The sequence below is a fragment of the Salvelinus fontinalis genome, chromosome 1 (assembly GCF_029448725.1).
Source record: "Salvelinus fontinalis isolate EN_2023a chromosome 1, ASM2944872v1, whole genome shotgun sequence".
In the NCBI taxonomy this organism is placed as follows: Eukaryota; Metazoa; Chordata; class Actinopteri; order Salmoniformes; family Salmonidae; genus Salvelinus; species Salvelinus fontinalis.
The window spans coordinates 92710654-92738451 of NC_074665.1; the positions used below are offsets into that span (position 1 = coordinate 92710654).

Below are 27798 nucleotides of genomic sequence, written 5' to 3' on the forward strand. Positions count from 1 at the left end.
TCCTCCCTCTCTTCCCCTACCCTCCTATCTCTCTTCCCCCAACCTTCTCCCTCTCTTCCCCTACCCTCCTCCCTCTCTTCCCCTACCCTCCTCCCTCTCTTCCCCTACCCTCCTCCCTCTCTTCCCCTACCCTCCTCCCTCTCTCCCCCTACCCTCCTCCCTCTCTTCCCCTACCCTCCTCCCTCTCTTCCCCTACCCTCCTCCCTCTCTTCCCCCAACCTTCTCCCTCTCTTCCCCTATCCTTCTCCCTCTCTTCCCCTATCCTTCTCCCTCTCTCCCCCTACCCTCCTCCCTCTCTCCCCCTACCCTCCTCCCTCTCTTCCCCTACCCTCCTCCCTCTCTTCCCCTACCCTCCTCCCTCTCTTCCCCTACCCTCCTCCCTCTCTTCCCCTACCCTCCTCCCTCTCTTCCCCTACCCTCCTCCCTCTCTTCCCCCAACCTTCTCCCTCTCTTCCCCTACCCTCCTCCCTCTCTTCCCCCAACCTTCTCCCTCTCTTCCCCTATCCTTCTCCCTCTCTACCTCTATTCCCCCACCTGTCCTTCCTCCCGTTCACTAACCCTAACCCACCCTCCTCCCTCCCTTTCACTAACCCTAACCCACCCTCCTCCCTCCCTTTCACTAACCCACCCTCCTCCCTCCCTTTCACTAACCCACCCTCCTCCCTCCCTTTCACTAACCCACCCTCCTCCCTCCCTTTCACTAACCCACCCTCCTCCCTCCCTTTCACTAACCCACCCTCCTCCCTCCCTTTCACTAACCCACCCTCCTCCCTCCCTTTCACTAACCCACCCTCCTCCCTCCCTTTCACTAACCCTAACCCACCCTCCTCCCTCCCTTTCACTAACCCTAACCCACCCTCCTCCCTCCCTTTCACTAACCCTAACCCACCCTCCTCCCTCCCTTTCACTAACCCACCCTCCTCCCTCCCTTTCACTAACCCTAACCCACCCTCCTTCCCCCCTTTCACTAACCCACCCTCCTCCCTCCCTTTCACTAACCCTAACCCACCCTCCTCCCTCCCTTTCACTAACCCACCCTCCTCCCTCCCTTTCACTAACCCTAACCCACCCTCCTCCCTCCCTTTCACTAACCCACCCTCCTCCCTCCCTTTCACTAACCCACCCTCCTCCCTCCCTTTCACTAACCCACCCTCCTCCCTCCCTTTCACTAACCCACCCTCCTCCCTCCCTTTCACTAACCCACCCTCCTCCCTCCCTTTCACTAACCCACCCTCCTCCCTCCCTTTCACTAACCCACCCTCCTCCCTCCCTTTCACTAACCCTAACCCACCCTCCTCCCTCCCTTTCACTAACCCTAACCCACCCTCCTCACTCCCTTTCACTAACCCACCCTCCTCCCTCCCTTTCACTAACCCTAACCCACCCTCCCCCCTCCCTTTCACTAACCCACCCTCCTCCCTCCCTTTCACTAACCCTAACCCACCCTCCTCACTCCCTTTCACTAACCCACCCTCCTCCCTCCCTTTCACTAACCCTAACCCACCCTCCTCCCTCCCTTTCACTAACCCACCCTCCTCCCTCCCTTTCACTAACCCACCCTCCTCCCTCCCTTTCACTAATCCACCCTCCTCCCTCCCTTTCACTAACCCACCCTCCTCCCCCTCTCTCTTTCCACCCTCTCCTTCCCTAACCTAGTGTAATGTTAGCGAATGGTCGCGGCTAACACAAAACAAATGTGAACAAACTACTTCCCTTGTTGAACGGTACCTCTGGTTAGAGCATTAACTTGAGTTAATATGGACATTTACAACACATTTAGAACTAGTCCCTAGTTACGAAACAGCAGCATCAACAATAACACTCAGAACCCCCCTGTCATCAATAATACAGATGTGACATCATCAGCAGCTGGATGGAAGATGCTAATACTCTGCCCCCTCCCTCTCTCTTCTCCTGCCTCTCTCCCTCTCTCCACATCTCTCCTCCTCTCCCTCTTCCTCAGAGACGAAAGGAAAGAACGCCTGGCATAAGGCTGTGATCATCATCACAGCGCTTGGTATCATAGCGATAGTTGCCCTGGTGACAACAGCAGTGTTGCAGAACAAGCCTCTCCTACAGAAGTACAAGGTACCATATGTGGTTGTTATGGCAACGAGGTACAATAAATGTTTGCGATAGCTTTTTCAGATTCTGTGGCTGGGATGGAAAAATCCATAATATTGTAGACTATATTATGCATTGGTTGAAGCTCAATGTTGAATTTAAATCTCCCTACCATCATATCTAAGCCAATATGACACCATGTTTATGAAAAGGTACACCGCACATTCCTCACTTCTCGTCATGAGCTGTACGTCCGTTACCAAGAACCACATACCAGATATCTTAACAGGGCTGTTGACAATTGAGTTTTCAGAGTATTTTCTGCGCCTATCTAGCTCAAATTCTAGACGTCGGATTAAAACGAGACTGTAGCATAAAGCCATACCATAAATACTATAGCCAACCATAAATACTATAGCCAACCATAAATACTATAGCCAACCATAAATACTATAGCCAACCATAAATACTATAGCCAACCATAAATACTATAGCCAACCATAAATACTATAGCCAACCATAAATACTATAGCCAACCATAAATACTATAGCCAACCATAAATACTATAGCCATCCATAAATACTATAGCCAACCATAAATACTATAGCCATCCATAAATACTATAGCCATCCATAAATACTATAGCCAACCATAAATACTATAGCCAACCATAAATACTATAGCCAACCATAAATACTATAGCCATCCATAAATGCTATAGCCAACCATAAATACTATAGCCATCCATAAATACTATAGCCATCCATAAATACTATAGCCAACCATAAATACTGTAGCCAACCATAAATACTATAGCCATCCATAAATACTATAGCCAACCATAAATACTATAGCCATCCATAAATACTATAGCCATCCATAAATACTATAGCCAACCATAAATACTATAGCCAACCATAAATACTATAGCCAACCATAAATACTATAGCCAACCATAAATACTATAGCCATCCATAAATACTATAGCCAACCATAAATACTATAGCCATCCATAAATACTATAGCCATCCATAAATACTATAGCCAACCATAAATACTATAGCCAACCATAAAGTGACTATAGGATTTAAAAAATGTCTAATGGCGGACCTCCCAAGTGGTGCAGCGATCTAAGGCACTGCATCACTACAGCCCCGGGTTCGATCCCATGCTCACAACTGGCCATGACCGGGAGACGCCATGAGGCGGTACACAATTGGCCCAGTGTCGTCTGGGTTAGGGGAGGGTTTGGCCGGCCGGGAGTTCCCTGTCCCATTGTGCTCTAGCGACTCCTTGTGGTGGGCCAGGTGCCTGCAAGCTGACCCCAGTTACCAGTTGGACGGTGTTTCCTCTGACACATTGGTTGCGGCTGACTTTTGGGTTAAGCAGCGTGTCAAGGAGCAGTGCAGGAGTTTCGTAGGATGCATGGCTCTCGACCTTTGTCTCTCCCAAGTCTGAGTTGCATGGATGGGACAAGACTGGTACCAGTTGAGGAGAGAAAAAAAAGTACGTTTGTTGGTGCAACACGTTTTATTAAATATATAATTCATCGCTCTCACGTGCTCATTTCTGTCCATTAAGAACCAACAATGTTTATGTAACATTTTTGACAACACTCAACAAAGAGCTGCAGTTAGTTTCAGAGTGGGTGGCAAGGAATAAGTTAGTCCTAAATATTTATAAAACTAAAAGCATTGTATTTGGGACAAATCATTCACTAAACCCTAAACCTCAAACAAATCTTGTAATAAATAATGTGGAAATTGAGGTTGAGGAGACTAAACTGCTTGGAGTAACCCTGGATTATAAACTGTCATGGTCAAAACATATTGATACAACAGTAGCAAGGATGGGGAGAAGTCTGCCTTTAAATATACACAGAGAGCTAACATTAATAATATGCATGTCAACCTCTCCTGGTTCAAAGTGGAGGAGAGATTCACTTCATCACTAGTTGTAGAGGTATTGACATGTTGAATCCACTCCTTTGTAAAGGACACCAGCAGTATGGTCTCAGAACAGCTCCCCTCCTAAAGGACACCAGCAGTATGATCTCAGAACAGCTCCCCTCCTAAAGGACACCAGCAGTATGATCTCAGAACAGCTCCCCTCCTAAAGGACACCAGCAGTATGATCTCAGAACAGCTCCCCTCCTAAAGGACACCAGCAGTATGATCTCAGAACAGCTCTCCTCCTAAAGGACACCAGCAGTATGATCTCATAACAGCTCTCCTCCTAAAGGACACCAGCAGTATGATCTCAGAACAGCTCTCCTCCTAAAGGACACCAGCAGTATGATCTCAGAACAGCTCCCCTCCTAAAGGACACCAGCAGTATGATCTCAGAACAGCTCCCCTCCTAAAGGACACCAGCAGTATGATCTCAGAACAGCTCCCCTCCTAAAGGACACCAGCAGTATGGTCTCAGAACAGCTCCCCTCCTAAAGGACACCAGCAGTATGATCTCAGAACAGCTCCCCTCCTAAAGGACACCAGGAGTATGATCTCAGAACAGCTCCCCTCCTAAAGGACACCAGCAGTATGGTCTCAGATCAGCTCCCCTCCTTTGTAAAGGACACCAGCAGTATGATCTCAGAACAGCTCCCCTCCTAAAGGACACCAGCAGTATGATCTCAGAACAGCTCCCCTCCTAAAGGACACCAGCAGTATGATCTCAGAACAGCTCCCCTCCTAAAGGACATCAGCAGTATGATCTCAGAACAGCTCCCCTCCTAAAGGACACCAGCAGTATGATCTCAGAACAGCTCCCCTCCTTTGTAAAGGACACCAGCAGTATGATCTCAGAACAGCTCTCCTCCTAAAGGACACCAGCAGTATGGTCTCAGAACAGCTCCCCTCCTAAAGGACACCAGCAGTATGATCTCAGAACAGCTCTCCTCCTAAAGGACACCAGCAGTATGATCTCAGAACAGCTCCCCTCCTAAAGGACACCAGCAGTATGATCTCAGAACAGCTCCCCTCCTAAAGGACACCAGCAGTATGATCTCATAACAGCTCCCCTCCTAAAGGACACCAGCAGTATGATCTCAGAACAGCTCCCCTCCTAAAGGACACCAGCAGTATGATCTCAGAACAGCTCCCCTCTTAAAGGACACCAGCAGTATGATCTCTATTATTGAATCTCTTGATCCTCTCCCTGATAACACGTTTGTTATTTTTGAGTCGTTATACACATATTCCACTCGAGGGCGGTATTGAAGCTATGGGGCATTCTCTTCTGCAACGTGACCCTAATAAACTACCTTCCAGTGCATCAGGCATTATAACATTGGCTGAAATAGTACTCACACACAACTACTTCATGTTTCTAAATGATTTCTTTATTCTGACAAAGGGTATTGCTATGTAACCCACATTTGAATGTCAATTCTCAATCCTCTCAAACATCTTTTTTTGCCAAACATCATTATTTGGAAATGGTACGTCGATGATATTGTGTTCTATGGCGGAGTGATGCAGAATCAGCTTCCTTGATCTTCTGATCTTGTGTGAAGATAATGTTCTACACACTGATCTTTACAGGAAACCTACTGAGCGTAACAGTTTGAGGGCTGACAGTTGTCACCCGCTTCCCTTGAAAAACAGTTTGCCCTACCAGCCAATTCTGTCGAATCAAAAGAATTAGCAAAAAACTGAAATATCTCGTCACATGCGCCAAATACAACAGGTGTAGACCTTACTTACAATCCCTTAACCTTCAATGCAGTTAAAAAAATACATTAAAAAAAATACCTAAAAAGAATAAGAAATAAAATAAACAAATAATTTAGAGCAGCAGTAAAATAACAATAGCGAGGCTATATACAGGGGGTACCAGCACAGAGTCAATGTGGAGGCTATATACAGGGGGCACCGGTACAGAGTCAATGTGGAGGCTATATACAGGGGGTACGGGTACAGAGTCAATGTAGAGACTATATACAGGGGGAACCGGTACAGAGTCAATGTGGAGGCTATATACAGGGGGTACGGGTACAGAGTCAATGTAGAGACTATATACAGGGGGAACCGGTACAGAGTCAATGTGGAGGCTATATACAGGGGGAACCGGTACAGAGTCAATGTAGAGACTATATACAGGGGGAACCGGTACAGAGTCAATGTGGAGGCTATATACAGGGGCACCGGTACAGAGTCAATGTGGAGGCTATATACAGGGGGTACGGGTACAGAGTCAATGTGGAGGCTATATACAGGGGGTACCGGTACAGAGTCAATGTGGAGGCTATATACAGGGGGTACCAGCACAGAGTCAATGTGGAGGCTATATACAGGGGGGTACCGGTACAGAGTCAATGTGGAGGCTATATACAGGGTGTTACGGTACAGAGTCAATGTGGAGGCTATATACAGGGGGTACCAGCACAGAGTCAATGTGGAGGCTATATACAGGGGGCACCGGTACAGAGTCAATGTGGAGGCTATATATAGGGGGTACCGGTACAGAGTCAATGTGGAGGCTATATACAGGATGTTACGGTACAGAGTCAATGTGGAGGCTATATACAGGAGGTACCGTACAGAGTCAATGTGGAGGCTATATACAGGGGGTACCGGTACAGAGTCAATGTGGAGGCTATATACAGGGGGTACCGGTACAGAGTCAATGTGGAGGCTATATACAGGGGGTACCGGTACAGAGTCAATGTGGAGGCTATATACAGGGTATTACGGTACAGAGTCAATGTGGAGGCTATATACAGGGGGTACTGGTACAGAGTCAATGTGGAGACTATATACAGGGTGTTACGGTACAGAGTCAATGTGGAGGCTATATACAGGGGGTACTGGTACAGAGTCAATGTGGAGGCTATATACAGGGGGTACCGGTACAGAGTCAATGTGGAGGCTATATACAGGGGGCACCGGTACAGAGTTAATGTGGAGGCTATATACAGGGGGTACCAGTACAGAGTCAATGTGGAGGCTATATACAGGGGGTACCGGTACAGAGTCAATGTGGAGGCTATATACAGGGGGTACCGGTACAGAGTCAATGTGGAGGCTATATACAGGGGGAACCGGCACAGAGTCAATGTGGAGGCTATATACAGGGGGTACCGGTACAGAGTCAATGTGGAGGCTATATACAGGGGGTACCGGTACAGAGTCAATGTGGAGGCTTTATACAGGGGGCACCGGTTAGTCGAGGTAATTGAGGTAATATGTACATGTAGGTAGAGTTATTAAGGTGACTATGTATAGATAATAACAGAGAGTTGCAGCAGCTTGGGGGCGGAGGGGGCAAATAGTCTGGGTAGCCATTTGATTAGATGGTCAGGAGTCTTATGGCTTGGTGGTAGAAGCTGTTAGAAGCCTCTTGGACCTAGACTTGGAAAATAATCGTTCACAAACATTGGCACATTCTAAGATCCGATGACAGTATGGGTAATGTGTTTTCTAAGATCCGATGACAGTATGGGTAAGGTGTTTTCTAAGATCCGATGACAGTATGGGTAATGTGTTTTCTAAGATCCGATGACAGTATGGGTAATGTGTTTTCTAAGATCCGATGACAGTATGGGTAAGGTGTTTTCTAAGATCCGATGACAGTATGGGTAAGGTGTTTTCTAAGATCCGATGACAGTATGGGTAAGGTGTTTTCTAAGATCCGATGACAGTATGGGTAAGGTGTTTTCTAAGATCCGATGACAGTATGGGTAAGGTGTTTTCTAAGATCCGATGACAGTATGGGTAATGTGTTTTCTAAGATCCGATGACAGTATGGGTAAGGTGTTTTCTAAGATCCGATGACAGTATGGGTAAGGTGTTTTCTAAGATCCGATGACAGTATGGGTAATGTGTTTTCTAAGATCCGATGACAGTATGGGTAATGTGTTTTCTAAGATCCGATGACAGTATGGGTAATGTGTTTTCTAAGATCCGATGACAGTATGGGTAATGTGTTTTCTAAGATCCGATGACAGTATGGGTAAGGTGTTTTCTAAGATCCGATGACAGTATGGGTAATGTGTTTTCTAAGATCCGATGACAGTATGGGTAATGTGTTTTCTAAGATCCGATGACAGTATGGGTAATGTGTTTTCTAAGATCCGATGACAGTATGGGTAAGGTGTTTTCTAAGATCCGATGACAGTATGGGTAATGTGTTTTCGGACCGTCCCTTGGATGTACTCTCACGGGGCAGAAATCTCAGAGATCAATTGGTTGAGTCTGATTTACCACCCCAAGATATCCCTACACAACGTCTATTTACACCCCTACTGGTAGAAACTACAAGTGTAATGGCTGTGCTCAATGCAATGGCACTTATAAATGTAGATCCTTCAAACACCCCCAAACAGGGAAACAGATCCCAATCAAAGGTGTTATTACGTGCTCCACTAAGGCAGTTATTTATCTTATAACTTGTCCTTGTGGTAAAAATGATGTGGGTAAAACAAAGCACAAATTAAAAGTACGTATCTCAGAGCATCGTAGAACCATTAGGTGCAAAAACACGACTTACCCAGTTGCGGCCCACTTTTTGGAAGCGAACCACTAGATTTTAACCCTACGTTATATCGGCATCGAACACGTCACCCTCCCTAGGAGAGGGGGTGACCTCGACAATTTATTGTTAAAACGAGAGGAACCTTAATCTTTCAATTTAAGGACCTTTCTCCCTTCGGTCTCAACGTAGACTTTGATCTGAAGCCATTTTTGTGATTATTGTGATTTTGCTAATCTTTGTAAATATTTGCAGGCCTATGTAGCCAAATGGTATCTATGATCGTATGCTATCCATTTATGTTTTTGTATGTTATTCTTATGTCTGAGAATTAACCAATGATATCAGGCCACGCCCGGCCATGAATACAGACACCTGTGTGTGTCCTTTGACACTGTATAAACTAGTGACTCCACAGTGTTTGTCATTATGATTACAGACACCTGTGTGTGTCCTTTGACACTGTATAAACTAGTGACTCCACAGTGTTTGTTATTATGATTACAGACACCTGTGTGTGTCCTTTGACACTGTATAAACTAGTGACTCCACAGTGTTTGTTATTATGATTACAGACACCTGTGTGTGTCCTTTGACTCTGTATAAACTAGTGACTCCACAGTGTCTGTCATTACAGGGTTTTAAGTTATTAAATGATTTCATCTGAGCTCCTAGCAGCTTTCCTTTCTCAATCAGCTAATGGGGATCCAGAATAAATACAAATGTCATGGCTAAAGATGTGTGCTACGGGTTGGTAGTCATTTAGACAGGTTACATTCTTAGGTACAGGGACTATGGTGGTTTGCTTGAAACATGTAGGTATTACAGACTGGGTCAGAGAGGTTGAAAATGTCTCTCTCTCCATCTCTCAGTATGGGATCGTCCTGGATGCTGGCTCCTCACATACAGCAGTGTATATCTACGAGTGGCCGGCAGAGAAGGATAACGACACTGGAAGAGTGCAGCAGACACACGCCTGCAAAGTCGAAGGTAGACACACACACACACACACTATGAAAACCTAGCTGGGACCGAGAGACTGAAAAACAGCTTCTATCTCAAGGCCATCAGACTGTTAAACAGCCATCACTAACAGAGTGGCTGCTGCCAACGTACTGGCTCAAATCTCTGGCCACTTTAATCAATCTAATAAATGGATTTAATAAAGGTATCACTAGTCACTTAAATAACGCCACTTTAGTTATGTTTACATATCCTACATTACTCATCTCATATGTATATACTGTATTCTATACCATCTACTGCATCTTGCCTATGGCACATGGCTATCGCTCATCCATATATTTATATGTACATATTCTTATTCATCCCTTTACACTTGTGTGTATTAGGTAGTTGTTGTGAAATTGTTAGATTACTCGTCGGTTATTACTGCACTGTCGGAACTAGAAGCACAAGCATTTCGCTACGCTCGCATTAACATCTGCTAACCATGTGTATGTGACCACTAAAATGTGATTTGTTATCTAGTTAAAATGTGTGTGTGTGTGTGTGTTTGGTGTCCAGGTGCTGGTATCTCGAGCTACTCTGTGTTTCCAGGGCAGGCAGGGGCGTCTCTGAAGAGCTGTATGAAGGAAGCAGAGCGCCTCATCCCCCTAAGCAGGCACCACGAGACTCCCCTCTACCTGGGGGCCACCGCCGGAATGAGGCTGCTCAGGTACCTCTGACCCCTGGACGTAAAATGTTGTTTCGTAGGATAGCCAGAAGTATTATCCGTCGGATGATTGGTTGAGCCTTCTTGGGTGCGTGACCACTCTGAGCCCTTAACAAAACACCAAATCCATCAGACAATTTCTCTCGTCTCAGATCTGAAAGAATTCCACCAGATAGTACAGTCACAAAGTTAAAATTGGCTATATTGTAAAAATGTGTGAAAATTCTAATTAGCTATTTGGTCTTAATTTAAGGTCAGGGTTAGGGATAAGTTTAGCAATCTGGTTATGGTTAGGGTTAAGATTAGGTTTAGGTTTAAAAATGCACATTTGTGGCCTGCTGGAGGTCATTTTGCAGGGCTCTGGCAATGTTCCTCCTGCTCAAAGGCGGAGGTAGCGGTCCTGCTGCTGGGTTGTTGCCCTCCTACGGCCTCCTCCACATCTCCTGATGTACTGGCCTGTCTCCTGGTAGCGCTTCCATGCTCTGGACACTACGCTGACAGACACAGCAAACCTTCTTGCCACAGCTCGTATTGATGTGCCATCCTTGATGAGCTGCACTACTTGAGCCACTTGTGTGAGTTGTAGACTCCGTCTCATGCTACCACTAGAGTGAGAGCACCGCCAGCATTCAAAAGTGACCAAAACATCAGCCAGGAAGCATAGGAACTGAGAAGTGGTGTGTGTTCACCACCTGCAGAATCACTCCTTTATTGGGGGTGTCTTGCTAATTGCCTATAATTTCCACCTTTTGTCTATTCCATTTGCACAACATCATGTGAAATGTATTGTCAGTCTGTGTTGCTTCCTAAGTGGACAGTTTGATTTCACAGAAGTGTGGTTGACTTGGAGTTACATTGTGTTGTTTAAGTGTTCCCTTTATTTTTTTGAGCAGTGTATATCAAGCAATAGACAGTTTGTGGAAAAGGTAAAAATAACAGACAGTGAAACTACTGTGAACAAAAATATTAGTAAAATATGTAAAGTGTTGGTCCAATGTTTCATGAGCTGAAATAAAAGATCCCTGAAATTTTCCATACGCACTAAAAGCTTATTTCTCTCAAGTTTTGTGCACAAATTTGTTTACATCCCTGTTATTGAGCATTTCTCTTTTGTCAAGATAATCCATCCACCTGACAGGTGGCATATCAAGAAGCTGATTCAACAGCATGATCATTACACAGGTGCACCTTGTGCTGGGGACAATGGAAGGCCACTCTAAAATGTTCGGTTTTGTGACACAACACAAAGCCACAGATGTCTCAAGTTTTGAGGGAGCCTGCAATGGGCATGCTGACTGCAGGAATGTTCCCCAGAGCTGCTGCCAGAGAATTTCATGTCCACTTCCCTAGCATAAGCCACCTCCATCCTTTTCAGAGAATTTGGCAGTACGTCCAACTGGCCTCACAACCGCAGACCACGTCGTTTGGGCGAGCGGTTTGCTGATGTCAACGTTGTGAACAGAGTGCCCCATGGTGGCAGTGGGGTTATGGTATTGGGCAGGCATAAGGTACAGACAGTGAACACAGTTGCATTTTATCCATAGCAATTTGAATGCACAGAGATACCGTGCCGAGATCCTGAGGCCCTTCATCCGCCGCCATCACCTCATGTTTCAGCATGATAATGTATGGCCCCATATCACAAGGATCTGAACACAATTCCTAGAAGCTGAAAATGAGTTTTTCCACGGCCTGTATACTCTCCAGACATATCCCCCATTGAGCATGTTTGGGATGCTCTGGATCAACGTGTACGACAGCGTGTTCCAGTTCTAACCAATATCCAGTAACTTCACACAGCCATTGAAGAGGAGTTGGACAACATTCCACAGGCCACAATCAACAGCCTGATCAACTCTATGTGAAGGAGATGTGTCGCGCTGCATGAGGCAAATCGTGGTCACACCAGATACTGATTGGTTTCCGATCCACGTCCCTACCATTTTAAGGTATCTGTGACCAACAGATGCATATCTTCATTCCCAGTTAAGTCCATAGACTTAAATTGACTGATTTCCTTATATGAACTGTAACTCAGTAACATGTTGAAATCGTTGCATGTTACGTTTATATTTTTGTTCAGTTTAAAATAGCTTGTGAGGCTTTCATTTATTTGGGGCGGCAGCGTAGCTTCGTGGTTAGCGGCTTTGGACTAGTAACCGAAAGGTTGCAAGATCAAATCCCTGAGCTGACAAGGTATACATCTGTCGTTCTGCCCCTGAACAAGGCAGTTAACCCACTGTTCCTACGCCGTCATTGAAAATAAGAATTTGTTCTTAACTGACTTCCCTAGTTAAATAAAGGTAAACATTTCCCAATGAATAAAGCTGAAGCTGGGTTTCCCAAGTTGTTTGGCGCTAACTGCTCATGCTGACCAGCAAGCTAACCAGACGGCTCTGCAGCCAGCTAACCAGACGGCTCTGCAGCCTATCAGTGTTATTAGGTAACAGCCAGCTAACCAGACGGGTCTGCAGCCAGCTAACCAGACGGCTCTGCAGCCAGCTAACCAGACGGCTCTGCAGCCAGCTAACCAGACGGCTCTGCAGCCAGCTAACCAGACGGCTCTGCAGCCTATCAGTGTTATTAGGTAGCAGCAAGCTAACCAGACGGCTCTGCAGCCTATCAGTGTTTTAGGTAACAGCAAGCTAACCAGACGGCTCTGCAGCCAGCTAACCAGACGGCTCTGCAGCCAGCTAACCAGACAGCTCTGCAGCCTATCAGTGTTATTAGGTAGCAGCAAGCTAACCAGACGGCTCTGCAGCCTATCAGTGTTATTATGTAGCAGCAAGCTAACCAGACGGCTCTGCAGCCAGCTAACCAGACGGCTCTGCAGCCTATCAGTGTTATTAGGTAACAGCAAGCTAACCAGACGGCTCTGCAGCCTATCAGTGTTATTAGGTAGCAGCAAGCTAACCAGACGGCTCTGCAGCCTATAGCAGTGTTATTAGGTAGCAGCAAGCTAACCAGACGGCTCTGCAGCCTATCAGTGTTATTAGGTAGCAGCAAGCTAAACAGACGGCTCTGCAGCAAGCTAACCAGACGGCTCTGCAGCAAGCTAACCAGACGGCTCTGCAGCAAGCTAACCAGACGGCTCTGCAGCCTATCAGTGTTATTAGGTAACAGCAAGCTAAACAGACGGCTCTGCAGCCTATCAGTGTTATTAGGTAACAGCAAGCTAACCAGACGGCTCTGCAGCAAGCTAACCAGACGGCTCTGCAGCCTATCAGTGTTATTAGGTAACAGCAAGCTAAACAGACGGCTCTGCAGCCTATCAGAGTTATTAGGTAGCAGCCAGCTAACCAGACGGCTCTGCAGCCTATCAGTGTTATTAGGTAACAGCAAGCTAACCAGACGGCTCTGCAGCAAGCTAACCAGACGGCTCTGCAGCAAGCTAACCAGACGGCTCTGCAGCAAGCTAACCAGACGGCTCTGCAGCAAGCTAACCAGACGGCTCTGCAGCCTATCAGTGTTATTAGGTAACAGCAAGCTAAACAGACGGCTCTGCAGCCTATCAGTGTTATTAGGTAACAGCAAGCTAACCAGACGGCTCTGCAGCAAGCTAACCAGACGGCTCTGCAGCCTATCAGTGTTATTAGGTAACAGCAAGCTAACCAGACGTCTCTGCAGTGTTATTGGGTATTTCATTAGGATCCACATTAGCTGTTGCAAAAGCAGCAGATGCTCATCCTGGGGTCCACATGCCCAAGAAGGCTCAACCAATTCTTATTTTTTTATTTCACCTTTATTTAACCAGATAGACCAGATGAGAACTAGTTCTCAATTACAATTGCGACCTGGCGAAGATAAAGCAAAGCAGTTCGACACAAACAACAACACAGTTATACATGGTATAAACAAACATACAGTCAATAATACAGTAGAAAAAGTGTATTTACAGTGTGTTCAAATGAGGTGAGATAAGGGAGGTAAGGCAATAAATAGGCCATGGTGGCGAAATAATTACAATATAGCAATTGAACACTGGAATGGTAGATGTGCAGAAGATGAATGTGCAAGTAGAGATACTGGGGTGCAAAGGAGCAAGATAAATAAATAAATACAGTATGGGGATGAGGTAGTTGGATGGGCTAATTACAGATGGGCTATGTACAGGTGCAATGATCTGTGAGCTGCTCTGACAGCTGATGCTTAAAGCTAGAGAGGGAGATATGAGTCTCCAGCTTCAGTGATTTTTGCAGTTCATTCCAGTCATTGGCAGCATTAGACATTAACCAGGAATTTCTGAAAACGCTGGACACTAATGAGAAAGTTAATTTGACAACACTTTGACGTTTTTACAAAAACACTAGACACTAACCAGGAAGTTAATTAAAAACACTGGACACTAACCAGGAAGTTAACATGAAAACACTGGATGACAACAAGGAAGTTACTGGACACTAACCAGGAAGTTAATTAAAAACACTGGACACTAACTTGGATATTAATATTAAAACATTGGACACTAAGTAGAAAGTTGATATCAAAATACTAGACACTAACTAGGACATTATTATGAAAACATTGTACACTAACCAGGAAGTAAAAATGAAAACATAGGACTAACCAGGAAGTTATTATGAAAACACTGGACTAACCAAAAGGGGTGTGTGTGTGTGTGTGTTTAGGATGGAGAACCAGAGTGTGTCTGATCAGGTGCTTTGGTCGGTAGAGGAGGTGTTGCAGTCCTCTCCGTTCTCCTATCAGGGCGCTCGCATCATCACAGGCCAGGAGGAGGGAGCCTTCGGCTGGGTCACTGTTAACTACCTGAGTGACCGACTGAAACAGGTGAGAACCTTGGTGTTGAAACACTGCTCATCCATAATGTTTGCACCCCGGTGACGAATGCGGGATGTGGCTGGAAAACGTACCTCATTCCAGGCATGGGAGATGTAGCAGTACTCCAAATGATCCCCTTATCATATGGCTGGAAAACGTACCTCATTCCAGGCATGGGAGATGTAGCAGTACTCCGAATGATCCCCTTATCATATGGCTGGGAAACGTACCTCATTCCAGGCATGGAAGATGTAGCAGTACTCCGAATGATCCCCTTATCATATGGCTGGGAAACGTACCTCATTCCAGGCATGGGAGATGTAGCAGTACTCCACATGATCCCCTTATCATATGGCTGGGAAACGTACCTCATTCCAGGCATGGAAAATGTAACAGTACTCCAAATGATCCCCTTATCATATGGCTGGGAAACGTACCTCATTCCAGGCATGGGAGATGTAGCAGTACTCCACATGATCCCCTTATCCGAAATGAAAAAAACAAAATAAATGCTGCTAGTTTTAAATGAAATGGCTTTTTTCATCTTCATGACGAATATTAAAACAGCCCATGTAAATAATAAAATACTGTCAAGGAGGTGTGTAAACAAAACTCCTTAAACATGTGGCAAGATAAGAAGTTGGGGTATGGGGGAGACTAAACACTGATACCTACATATAAAACATTTTGGTTTACCCAAATAGGAACTGTTCACATTGGAATTTTCTTGGTCACAATCTTAAAAGGAATATGTAAGAATTGTTCCTACAAACAAAACTAAACTGCAACTTATTAAAATGACTGGTTTTCCATATTTCATCTGTGTTAACTGTGTTAGGGGCTGGCTAAGAACAAAGTTCATCTCAGAATGTTGCTTGTGGAAAAAGGGGTCTGAATACTTAACAAAATGCACTGTATCTTACCCGAGAAAAGCATTAGAGCGAATGAAACTGCCCCTCTGTCGCTGAAAGGCCAGCTATCTGATGCTCTCTGGTCATAAAGAGTATGACATTGTTACCGCCCGTAGCGTTGAATGAAAGGGAAGACGGCTTGGATTTGACGTCACCACTATCAGATCGCATTGAGAGCAGAAGTCATTGACAGAAACAACTTGAATTGTTGCATCTCGTTGTGTTGTTGTCCTCCAGTGGCTAGCTAGCTAGCTAGCTAAAATGGTCCCTTTCCTAAATTAGCCATGGATGGAGATAGGGATTTGGACTTGTGGTTTTACTTAGTTCTCTGTACTGGCCAATGATTATAACTGCGAATCTGATCCAACCATTAATTCATACATTGTTGTGCCCCTGGCCTGAGAGGATGTTCAATATGTAGCTAGATGTAGAAGGCTAATGTTAACTAGCTAACGCTGGCCATGAAAGGAAGTTAGGCGAACTAGCATTTTAGCCAGGTAGCCTAGAACAACAACACATAAAACCATGTACTGTATGACAGAGTGATAGACTGTTTCGTCAACATGACAGAGAGGAGGATGGTGTTTCTCTACCAGTAGGGTGAGTCAACATGACAGAGAGGAGGATGGTGTTTCTCTACCAGTAGGGTGAGTCAACATGAGAGGAGGATGGTGTTTCTCTACCAGTAGGGTGAGTCAACATGAGAGGAGGATGGTGTTTCTCTACCAGTAGGGTGAGTCAACATGAGAGGAGGATGGTGTTTCTCTACCAGTAGGGTGAGTCAACATGAGAGGAGGATGGTGTTTCTCTACCAGTAGGGTGAGTCAACATGAGAGGAGGATGGTGTTTCTCTACCAGTAGGGTGAGTCAACATGAGAGGAGGATGGTGTTTCTCTACCAGTAGGGTAGGTCAACATGAGAGAGAGGAGGATGGTGTTTCTCTACCAGTAGGGTGAGTCAACATGACAGAGAGGAGGATGGTGTTTCTCTACCAGTAGGGTGAGTCAACATGACAGAGAGGAGGATGGTGTTTCTCTACCAGTAGGGTGAGTCAACATGACAGAGAGGAGGATGGTGTTTCTCTACCAGTAGGGTGAGTCAACATGAGAGGAGGATGGTGTTTCTCTACCAGTAGGGTGAGTCAACATGACAGAGAGGAGGATGGTGTTTCTCTACCAGTAGGGTGAGTCAACATGAGAGGAGGATGGTGTTTCTCTACCAGTAGGGTGAGTCAACATGAGAGGAGGATGGTGTTTCTCTACCAGTAGGGTGAGTCAACATGACAGAGAGGAGGATGGTGTTTCTCTACCAGTAGGGTGAGTCAACATGACAGAGAGGAGGATGGTGTTTCTCTACCAGTAGGGTGAGTCAACATGAGAGGAGGATGGTGTTTCTCTACCAGTAGGGTGAGTCAACATGAGAGGAGGATGGTGTTTCTCTACCAGTAGGGTGAGTCAACATGACAGAGAGGAGGATGGTGTTTCTCTACCAGTAGGGTGAGTCAACATGACAGAGAGGAGGATGGTGTTTCTCTACCAGTAGGGTGAGTCAACATGAGAGGAGGATGGTGTTTCTCTACCAGTAGGGTGAGTCAACATGACAGAGAGGAGGATGGTGTTTCTCTACCAGTAGGGTGAGTCAACATGAGAGGAGGATGGTGTTTCTCTACCAGTAGGGTGAGTCAACATGAGAGGAGGATGGTGTTTCTCTACCAGTAGGGTGAGTCAACATGAGAGGAGGATGGTGTTTCTCTACCAGTAGGGTGAGTCAACATGAGAGGAGGATGGTGTTTCTCTACCAGTAGGGTGAGTCAACATGACAGAGAGGAGGATGGTGTTTCTCTACCAGTAGGGTGAGTCAACATGAGAGGAGGATGGTGTGTCTCTACCAGTAGGGTGAGTCAACATGACAGAGAGGAGGATGGTGTTTCTCTACCAGTAGGGTGAGTCAACATGACAGAGAGGAGGATGGTGTTTCTCTACCAGTAGGGTGAGTCAACATGAGAGGAGGATGGTGTTTCTCTACCAGTAGGGTGAGTCAACATGACAGAGAGGAGGATGGTGTTTCTCTACCAGTAGGGTGAGTCAACATGACAGAGAGGAGGATGGTGTTTCTCTACCAGTAGGGTGAGTCAACATGACAGAGAGGAGGATGGTGTTTCTCTACCAGTAGGGTGAGTCAACATGAGAGGAGGATGGTGTTTCTCTACCAGTAGGGTGAGTCAACATGACAGAGAGGAGGATGGTGTTTCTCTACCAGTAGGGTGAGTCAACATGAGAGGAGGATGGTGTTTCTCTACCAGTAGGGTGAGTCAACATGAGAGGAGGATGGTGTTTCTCTACCAGTAGGGTGAGTCAACATGAGAGGAGGATGGTGTTTCTCTACCAGTAGGGTGAGTCAACATGACAGAGAGGAGGATGGTGTTTCTCTATCAGTAGGGTGAGTCAACATGAGAGGAGGATGGTGTTTCTCTACCAGTAGGGTGAGTCAACATGAGAGGAGGATGGTGTTTCTCTACCAGTAGGGTGAGTCAACATGAGAGGAGGATGGTGTTTCTCTACCAGTAGGGTGAGTCAACATGAGAGAGAGGAGGATGGTGTTTCTCTACCAGTAGGGTGAGTCAACATGACAGAGAGGAGGATGGTGTTTCTCTACCAGTAGGGTGAGTCAACATGACAGAGAGGAGGATGGTGTTTCTCTACCAGTAGGGTGAGTCAACATGAGAGGAGGATGGTGTTTCTCTACAAGTAGGGTGAGTCAACATGAGAGGAGGATGGTGTTTCTCTACCAGTAGGGTGAGTCAACATGACAGAGAGGAGGATGGTGTTTCTCTATCAGTAGGGTGAGTCAACATGACAGAGAGGAGGATGGTGTTTCTCTACCAGTAGGGTGAGTCAACATGAGAGGAGGATGGTGTTTCTCTACCAGTAGGGTGAGTCAACATGAGAGGAGGATGGTGTTTCTCTACCAGTAGGGTGAGTCAACATGAGAGGAGGATGGTGTTTCTCTACCAGTAGGGTGAGTCAACATGACAGAGAGGAGGATGGTGTTTCTCTACCAGTAGGGTGAGTCAACATGACAGAGAGGAGGATGGTGTTTCTCTACCAGTAGGGTGAGTCAACATGAGAGGAGGATGGTGTTTCTCTACCAGTAGGGTGAGTCAACATGACAGAGAGGAGGATGGTGTTTCTCTACCAGTAGGGTGAGTCAACATGAGAGGAGGATGGTGTTTCTCTACCAGTAGGGTGAGTCAACATGAGAGGAGGATGGTGTTTCTCTACCAGTAGGGTGAGTCAACATGACAGAGAGGAGGATGGTGTTTCTCTACCAGTAGGGTGAGTCAACATGAGAGGAGGATGGTGTTTCTCTATCAGTAGGGTGAGTCAACATGACAGAGAGGAGGATGGTGTTTCTCTACCAGTAGGGTGAGTCAACATGAGAGGAGGATGGTGTTTCTCTACCAGTAGGGTGAGTCAACATGAGAGGAGGATGGTGTTTCTCTACCAGTAGGGTGAGTCAACATGACAGAGAGGAGGATGGTGTTTCTCTACCAGTAGGGTGAGTCAACATGACAGAGAGGAGGATGGTGTTTCTCTACCAGTAGGGTGAGTCAACATGACAGAGAGGAGGATGGTGTTTCTCTACCAGTAGGGTGAGTCAACATGAGAGGAGGATGGTGTTTCTCTACCAGTAGGGTGAGTCAACATGACAGAGAGGAGGATGGTGTTTCTCTACCAGTAGGGTGAGTCAACATGACAGAGAGGAGGATGGTGTTTCTCTACCAGTAGGGTGAGTCAACATGAGAGGAGGATGGTGTTTCTCTACCAGTAGGGTGAGTCAACATGACAGAGAGGAGGATGGTGTTTCTCTACCAGTAGGGTGAGTCAACATGACAGAGAGGAGGATGGTGTTTCTCTACCAGTAGGGTGAGTCAACATGAGAGGAGGATGGTGTTTCTCTACCAGTAGGGTGAGTCAACATGACAGAGAGGAGGATGGTGTTTCTCTACCAGTAGGGTGAGTCAACATGAGAGGAGGATGGTGTTTCTCTACCAGTAGGGTGAGTCAACATGACAGAGAGGAGGATGGTGTTTCTCTACCAGTAGGGTGAGTCAACATGACAGAGAGGAGGATGGTGTTTCTCTACCAGTAGGGTGAGTCAACATGAGAGGAGGATGGTGTTTCTCTACCAGTAGGGTGAGTCAACATGAGAGGAGGATGGTGTTTCTCTACCAGTAGGGTGAGTCAACATGACAGAGAGGAGGATGGTGTTTCTCTACCAGTAGGGTGAGTCAACATGACAGAGAGGAGGATGGTGTTTCTCTACCAGTAGGGTGAGTCAACATGAGAGGAGGATGGTGTTTCTCTACCAGTAGGGTGAGTCAACATGAGAGGAGGATGGTGTTTCTCTACCAGTAGGGTGAGTCAACATGACAGAGAGGAGGATGGTGTTTCTCTACCAGTAGGGTGAGTCAACATGACAGAGAGGAGGATGGTGTTTCTCTACCAGTAGGGTGAGTCAACATGAGAGGAGGATGGTGTTTCTCTACCAGTAGGGTGAGTCAACATGAGAGGAGGATGGTGTTTCTCTACCAGTAGGGTGAGTCAACATGACAGAGAGGAGGATGGTGTTTCTCTACCAGTAGGGTGAGTCAACATGACAGAGAGGAGGATGGTGTTTCTCTACCAGTAGGGTGAGTCAACATGAGAGGAGGATGGTGTTTCTCTACCAGTAGGGTGAGTCAACATGACAGAGAGGAGGATGGTGTTTCTCTACCAGTAGGGTGAGTCAACATGAGAGGAGGATGGTGTTTCTCTACCAGTAGGGTGAGTCAACATGACAGAGAGGAGGATGGTGTTTCTCTACCAGTAGGGTGAGTCAACATGACAGAGAGGAGGATGGTGTTTCTCTATCAGTAGGGTGAGTCAACATGACAGAGAGGAGGATGGTGTTTCTCTACCAGTAGGGTGAGTCAACATGAGAGGAGGATGGTGTTTCTCTACCAGTAGGGTGAGTCAACATGAGAGGAGGATGGTGTTTCTCTACCAGTAGGGTGAGTCAACATGAGAGGAGGATGGTGTTTCTCTACCAGTAGGGTGAGTCAACATGAGAGGAGGATGGTGTTTCTCTACCAGTAGGGTGAGTCAACATGACAGAGAGGAGGATGGTGTTTCTCTACCAGTAGGGTGAGTCAACATGAGAGGAGGATGGTGTTTCTCTACCAGTAGGGTGAGTCAACATGACAGAGAGGAGGATGGTGTTTCTCTATCAGTAGGGTGAGTCAACATGAGAGGAGGATGGTGTTTCTCTACCAGTAGGGTGAGTCAACATGAGAGGAGGATGGTGTTTCTCTACCAGTAGGGTGAGTCAACATGACAGAGAGGAGGATGGTGTTTCTCTACCAGTAGGGTGAGTCAACATGAGAGGAGGATGGTGTTTCTCTACCAGTAGGGTGAGTCAACATGAGAGGAGGATGGTGTTTCTCTACCAGTAGGGTGAGTCAACATGAGAGAGAGGAGGATGGTGTTTCTCTACCAGTAGGGTGAGTCAACATGAGAGGAGGATGGTGTTTCTCTACCAGTAGGGTGAGTCAACATGAGAGGAGGATGGTGTTTCTCTACCAGTAGGGTGAGTCAACATGAGAGGAGGATGGTGTTTCTCTACCAGTAGGGTGAGTCAACATGACAGAGAGGAGGATGGTGTTTCTCTACCAGTAGGGTGAGTCAACATGACAGAGAGGAGGATGGTGTTTCTCTACCAGTAGGGTGAGTCAACATGACAGAGAGGAGGATGGTGTTTCTCTACCAGTAGGGTGAGTCAACATGAGAGGAGGATGGTGTTTCTCTACCAGTAGGGTGAGTCAACATGACAGAGAGGAGGATGGTGTTTCTCTACCAGTAGGGTGAGTCAACATGACAGAGAGGAGGATGGTGTTTCTCTACCAGTAGGGTGAGTCAACATGACAGAGAGGAGGATGGTGTTTCTCTACCAGTAGGGTGAGTCAACATGAGAGGAGGATGGTGTTTCTCTACCAGTAGGGTGAGTCAACATGACAGAGAGGATGGTGTTTCTCTACCAGTAGGGTGAGTCAACATGAGAGGAGGATGGTGTTTCTCTACCAGTAGGGTGAGTCAACATGAGAGGAGGATGGTGTTTCTCTACCAGTAGGGTGAGTCAACATGACGAGGAGGATGGTGTTTCTCTACCAGTAGGGTGAGTCAACATGACAGAGAGGAGGATGGTGTTTCTCTACCAGTAGGGTGAGTCAACATGACAGAGAGGAGGATGGTGTTTCTCTACCAGTAGGGTGAGTCAACATGAGAGGAGGATGGTGTTTCTCTACCAGTAGGGTGAGTCAACATGACAGAGAGGAGGATGGTGTTTCTCTACCAGTAGGGTGAGTCAACATGAGAGGAGGATGGTGTTTCTCTACCAGTAGGGTGAGTCAACATGACAGAGAGGAGGATGGTGTTTCTCTACCAGTAGGGTGAGTCAACATGAGAGGAGGATGGTGTTTCTCTACCAGTAGGGTGAGTCAACATGACAGAGAGGAGGATGGTGTTTCTCTACCAGTAGGGTGAGTCAACATGACGAGGAGGATGGTGTTTCTCTACCAGTAGGGTGAGTCAACATGACAGAGAGGAGGATGGTGTTTCTCTACCAGTAGGGTGAGTCAACATGACAGAGAGGAGGATGGTGTTTCTCTACCAGTAGGGTGAGTCAACATGACAGAGAGGAGGATGGTGTTTCTCTACCAGTAGGGTGAGTCAACATGAGAGGAGGATGGTGTTTCTCTACCAGTAGGGTGAGTCAACATGAGAGGAGGATGGTGTTTCTCTACCAGTAGGGTGAGTCAACATGAGAGGAGGATGGTGTTTCTCTACCAGTAGGGTGAGTCAACATGACAGAGAGGAGGATGGTGTTTCTCTACCAGTAGGGTGAGTCAACATGACAGAGAGGAGGATGGTGTTTCTCTACCAGTAGGGTGAGTCAACATGACAGAGAGGAGGATGGTGTTTCTCTACCAGTAGGGTGAGTCAACATGACAGAGAGGAGGATGGTGTTTCTCTACCAGTAGGGTGAGTCAACATGACAGAGAGGAGGATGGTGTTTCTCTACCAGTAGGGTGAGTCAACATGACAGAGAGGAGGATGGTGTTTCTCTACCAGTAGGGTGAGTCAACATGACAGAGAGGAGGATGGTGTTTCTCTACCAGTAGGGTGAGTCAACATGAGAGGAGGATGGTGTTTCTCTACCAGTAGGGTGAGTCAACATGAGAGGAGGATGGTGTTTCTCTACCAGTAGGGTGAGTCAACATGACAGAGAGGAGGATGGTGTTTCTCTACCAGTAGGGTGAGTCAACATGAGAGGAGGATGGTGTTTCTCTACCAGTAGGGTGAGTCAACATGACAGAGAGGAGGATGGTGTTTCTCTACCAGTAGGGTGAGTCAACATGACAGAGAGGAGGATGGTGTTTCTCTACCAGTAGGGTGAGTCAACATGACAGAGAGGAGGATGGTGTTTCTCTACCAGTAGGGTGAGTCAACATGACAGAGAGGAGGATGGTGTTTCTCTACCAGTAGGGTGAGTCAACATGACAGAGAGGAGGATGGTGTTTCTCTACCAGTAGGGTGAGTCAACATGACAGAGAGGAGGATGGTGTTTCTCTACCAGTAGGGTGAGTCAACATGACGAGGAGGATGGTGTTTCTCTACCAGTAGGGTGAGTCAACATGAGAGGAGGATGGTGTTTCTCTACCAGTAGGGTGAGTCAACATGACAGAGAGGAGGATGGTGTTTCTCTACCAGTAGGGTGAGTCAACATGAGAGGAGGATGGTGTTTCTCTACCAGTAGGGTGAGTCAACATGACAGAGAGGAGGATGGTGTTTCTCTACCAGTAGGGTGAGTCAACATGAGAGGAGGATGGTGTTTCTCTACCAGTAGGGTGAGTCAACATGAGAGGAGGATGGTGTTTCTCTACCAGTAGGGTGAGTCAACATGACAGAGAGGAGGATGGTGTTTCTCTACCAGTAGGGTGAGTCAACATGAGAGGAGGATGGTGTTTCTCTACCAGTAGGGTGAGTCAACATGACAGAGAGGAGGATGGTGTTTCTCTACCAGTAGGGTGAGTCAACATGAGAGGAGGATGGTGTTTCTCTACCAGTAGGGTGAGTCAACATGAGAGGAGGATGGTGTTTCTCTACCAGTAGGGTGAGTCAACATGACAGAGAGGAGGATGGTGTTTCTCTACCAGTAGGGTGAGTCAACATGAGAGGAGGATGGTGTTTCTCTACCAGTAGGGTGAGTCAACATGACAGAGAGGAGGATGGTGTTTCTCTACCAGTAGGGTGAGTCAACATGAGAGGAGGATGGTGTTTCTCTACCAGTAGGGTGAGTCAACATGACAGAGAGGAGGATGGTGTTTCTCTACCAGTAGGGTGAGTCAACATGACAGAGAGGAGGATGGTGTTTCTCTACCAGTAGGGTGAGTCAACATGACAGAGAGGAGGATGGTGTTTCTCTACCAGTAGGGTGAGTCAACATGAGAGGAGGATGGTGTTTCTCTACCAGTAGGGTGAGTCAACATGACAGAGAGGAGGATGGTGTTTCTCTACCAGTAGGGTGAGTCAACATGAGAGGAGGATGGTGTTTCTCTACCAGTAGGGTGAGTCAACATGACAGAGAGGAGGATGGTGTTTCTCTACCAGTAGGGTGAGTCAACATGACAGAGAGGAGGATGGTGTTTCTCTACCAGTAGGGTGAGTCAACATGAGAGGAGGATGGTGTTTCTCTACCAGTAGGGTGAGTCAACATGACAGAGAGGAGGATGGTGTTTCTCTACCAGTAGGGTGAGTCAACATGACAGAGAGGAGGATGGTGTTTCTCTACCAGTAGGGTGAGTCAACATGACAGAGAGGAGGATGGTGTTTCTCTACCAGTAGGGTGAGTCAACATGACAGAGAGGAGGATGGTGTTTCTCTACCAGTAGGGTGAGTCAACATGAGAGGAGGATGGTGTTTCTCTACCAGTAGGGTGAGTCAACATGACAGAGAGGAGGATGGTGTTTCTCTACCAGTAGGGTGAGTCAACATGAGAGGAGGATGGTGTTTCTCTACCAGTAGGGTGAGTCAACATGACAGAGAGGAGGATGGTGTTTCTCTACCAGTAGGGTGAGTCAACATGACAGAGAGGAGGATGGTGTTTCTCTACCAGTAGGGTGAGTCAACATGACAGAGAGGAGGATGGTGTTTCTCTACCAGTAGGGTGAGTCAACATGACAGAGAGGAGGATGGTGTTTCTCTACCAGTAGGGTGAGTCAACATGAGAGGAGGATGGTGTTTCTCTACCAGTAGGGTGAGTCAACATGAGAGGGAGGATGGTGTTTCTCTACCAGTAGGGTGAGTCAACATGAGAGGAGGATGGTGTTTCTCTACCAGTAGGGTGAGTCAACATGACAGAGAGGAGGATGGTGTTTCTCTACCAGTAGGGTGAGTCAACATGAGAGGGAGGATGGTGTTTCTCTACCAGTAGGGTGAGTCAACATGAGAGGAGGATGGTGTTTCTCTACCAGTAGGGTGAGTCAACATGACAGAGAGGAGGATGGTGTTTCTCTACCAGTAGGGTGAGTCAACATGACAGAGAGGAGGATGGTGTTTCTCTACCAGTAGGGTGAGTCAACATGACAGAGAGGAGGATGGTGTTTCTCTACCAGTAGGGTGAGTCAACATGACAGAGAGGAGGATGGTGTTTCTCTACCAGTAGGGTGAGTCAACATGACGAGGAGGATGGTGTTTCTCTACCAGTAGGGTGAGTCAACATGAGAGGAGGATGGTGTTTCTCTACCAGTAGGGTGAGTCAACATGACAGAGAGGAGGATGGTGTTTCTCTACCAGTAGGGTGAGTCAACATGACGAGGAGGATGGTGTTTCTCTACCAGTAGGGTGAGTCAACATGACAGAGAGGAGGATGGTGTTTCTCTACCAGTAGGGTGAGTCAACATGACAGAGAGGAGGATGGTGTTTCTCTACCAGTAGGGTGAGTCAACATGAGAGGAGGATGGTGTTTCTCTACCAGTAGGGTGAGTCAACATGAGAGGAGGATGGTGTTTCTCTACCAGTAGGGTGAGTCAACATGAGAGGAGGATGGTGTTTCTCTACCAGTAGGGTGAGTCAACATGAGAGGAGGATGGTGTTTCTCTACCAGTAGGGTGAGTCAACATGAGAGGAGGATGGTGTTTCTCTACCAGTAGGGTGAGTCAACATGAGAGGAGGATGGTGTTTCTCTACCAGTAGGGTGAGTCAACATGAGAGGAGGATGGTGTTTCTCTACCAGTAGGGTGAGTCAACATGACAGAGAGGAGGATGGTGTTTCTCTACCAGTAGGGTGAGTCAACATGACAGAGAGGAGGATGGTGTTTCTCTACCAGTAGGGTGAGTCAACATGAGAGGAGGATGGTGTTTCTCTATCAGTAGGGTGAGTCAACATGAGAGGAGGATGGTGTTTCTCTACCAGTAGGGTGAGTCAACATGACAGAGAGGAGGATGGTGTTTCTCTACCAGTAGGGTGAGTCAACATGAGAGGAGGATGGTGTTTCTCTACCAGTAGGGTGAGTCAACATGAGAGGAGGATGGTGTTTCTCTACCAGTAGGGTGAGTCAACATGACAGAGAGGAGGATGGTGTTTCTCTACCAGTAGGGTGAGTCAACATGACAGAGAGGAGGATGGTGTTTCTCTACCAGTAGGGTGAGTCAACATGACAGAGAGGAGGATGGTGTTTCTCTACCAGTAGGGTGAGTCAACATGAGAGGAGGATGGTGTTTCTCTACCAGTAGGGTGAGTCAACATGACAGAGAGGAGGATGGTGTTTCTCTACCAGTAGGGTGAGTCAACATGACAGAGAGGAGGATGGTGTTTCTCTACCAGTAGGGTGAGTCAACATGAGAGGAGGATGGTGTTTCTCTACCAGTAGGGTGAGTCAACATGAAAGGAGGATGGTGTTTCTCTACCAGTAGGGTGAGTCAACATGAGAGGAGGATGGTGTTTCTCTACCAGTAGGGTGAGTCAACATGACAGAGAGGAGGATGGTGTTTCTCTACCAGTAGGGTGAGTCAACATGAGAGGAGGATGGTGTTTCTCTACCAGTAGGGTGAGTCAACATGAGAGGAGGGTGGTGTTTCTCTACCAGTAGGGTGAGTCAACATGACAGAGAGGAGGATGGTGTTTCTCTACCAGTAGGGTGAGTCAACAGAGAGGAGGATGGTGTTTCTCTACCAGTAGGGTGAGTCAACATGACAGAGAGGAGGATGGTGTTTCTCTACCAGTAGGGTGAGTCAACATGACAGAGAGGAGGATGGTGTTTCTCTACCAGTAGGGTGAGTCAACATGACAGAGAGGAGGATGGTGTTTCTCTACCAGTAGGGTGAGTCAACATGACAGAGAGGAGGATGGTGTTTCTCTACCAGTAGGGTGAGTCAACATGAGAGGAGGATGGTGTTTCTCTACCAGTAGGGTGAGTCAACATGACAGAGAGGAGGATGGTGTTTCTCTACCAGTAGGGTGAGTCAACATGAGAGGAGGATGGTGTTTCTCTACCAGTAGGGTGAGTCAACATGAGAGGAGGATGGTGTTTCTCTACCAGTAGGGTGAGTCAACATGACAGAGAGGAGGATGGTGTTTCTCTACCAGTAGGGTGAGTCAACATGAGAGGAGGATGGTGTTTCTCTACCAGTAGGGTGAGTCAACATGAGAGGAGGATGGTGTTTCTCTACCAGTAGGGTGAGTCAACATGACAGAGAGGAGGATGGTGTTTCTCTACCAGTAGGGTGAGTCAACATGAGAGGAGGATGGTGTTTCTCTACCAGTAGGGTGAGTCAACATGACAGAGAGGAGGATGGTGT

The 27798-nt window shown here is 46.8% G+C and overlaps 1 protein-coding gene across 2 annotated transcripts in view; it reads left to right on the forward strand.

Moving 5' to 3' along the window:
• entpd1 (ectonucleoside triphosphate diphosphohydrolase 1) overlaps nt 1-27798 on the forward strand; it is a 93776-nt gene that overhangs the window by 53895 nt on the left and 12083 nt on the right. For both annotated transcript variants that reach the window (XM_055935910.1, XM_055935902.1), the window contains exons 2-5: nt 1964-2088; nt 9409-9526; nt 10064-10214; nt 14840-14999. In XM_055935910.1, coding sequence (XP_055791885.1) covers nt 1964-2088; nt 9409-9526; nt 10064-10214; nt 14840-14999 — 554 coding nt within the window. The remainder of the gene's footprint in view (nt 1-1963; nt 2089-9408; nt 9527-10063; nt 10215-14839; nt 15000-27798) is intronic.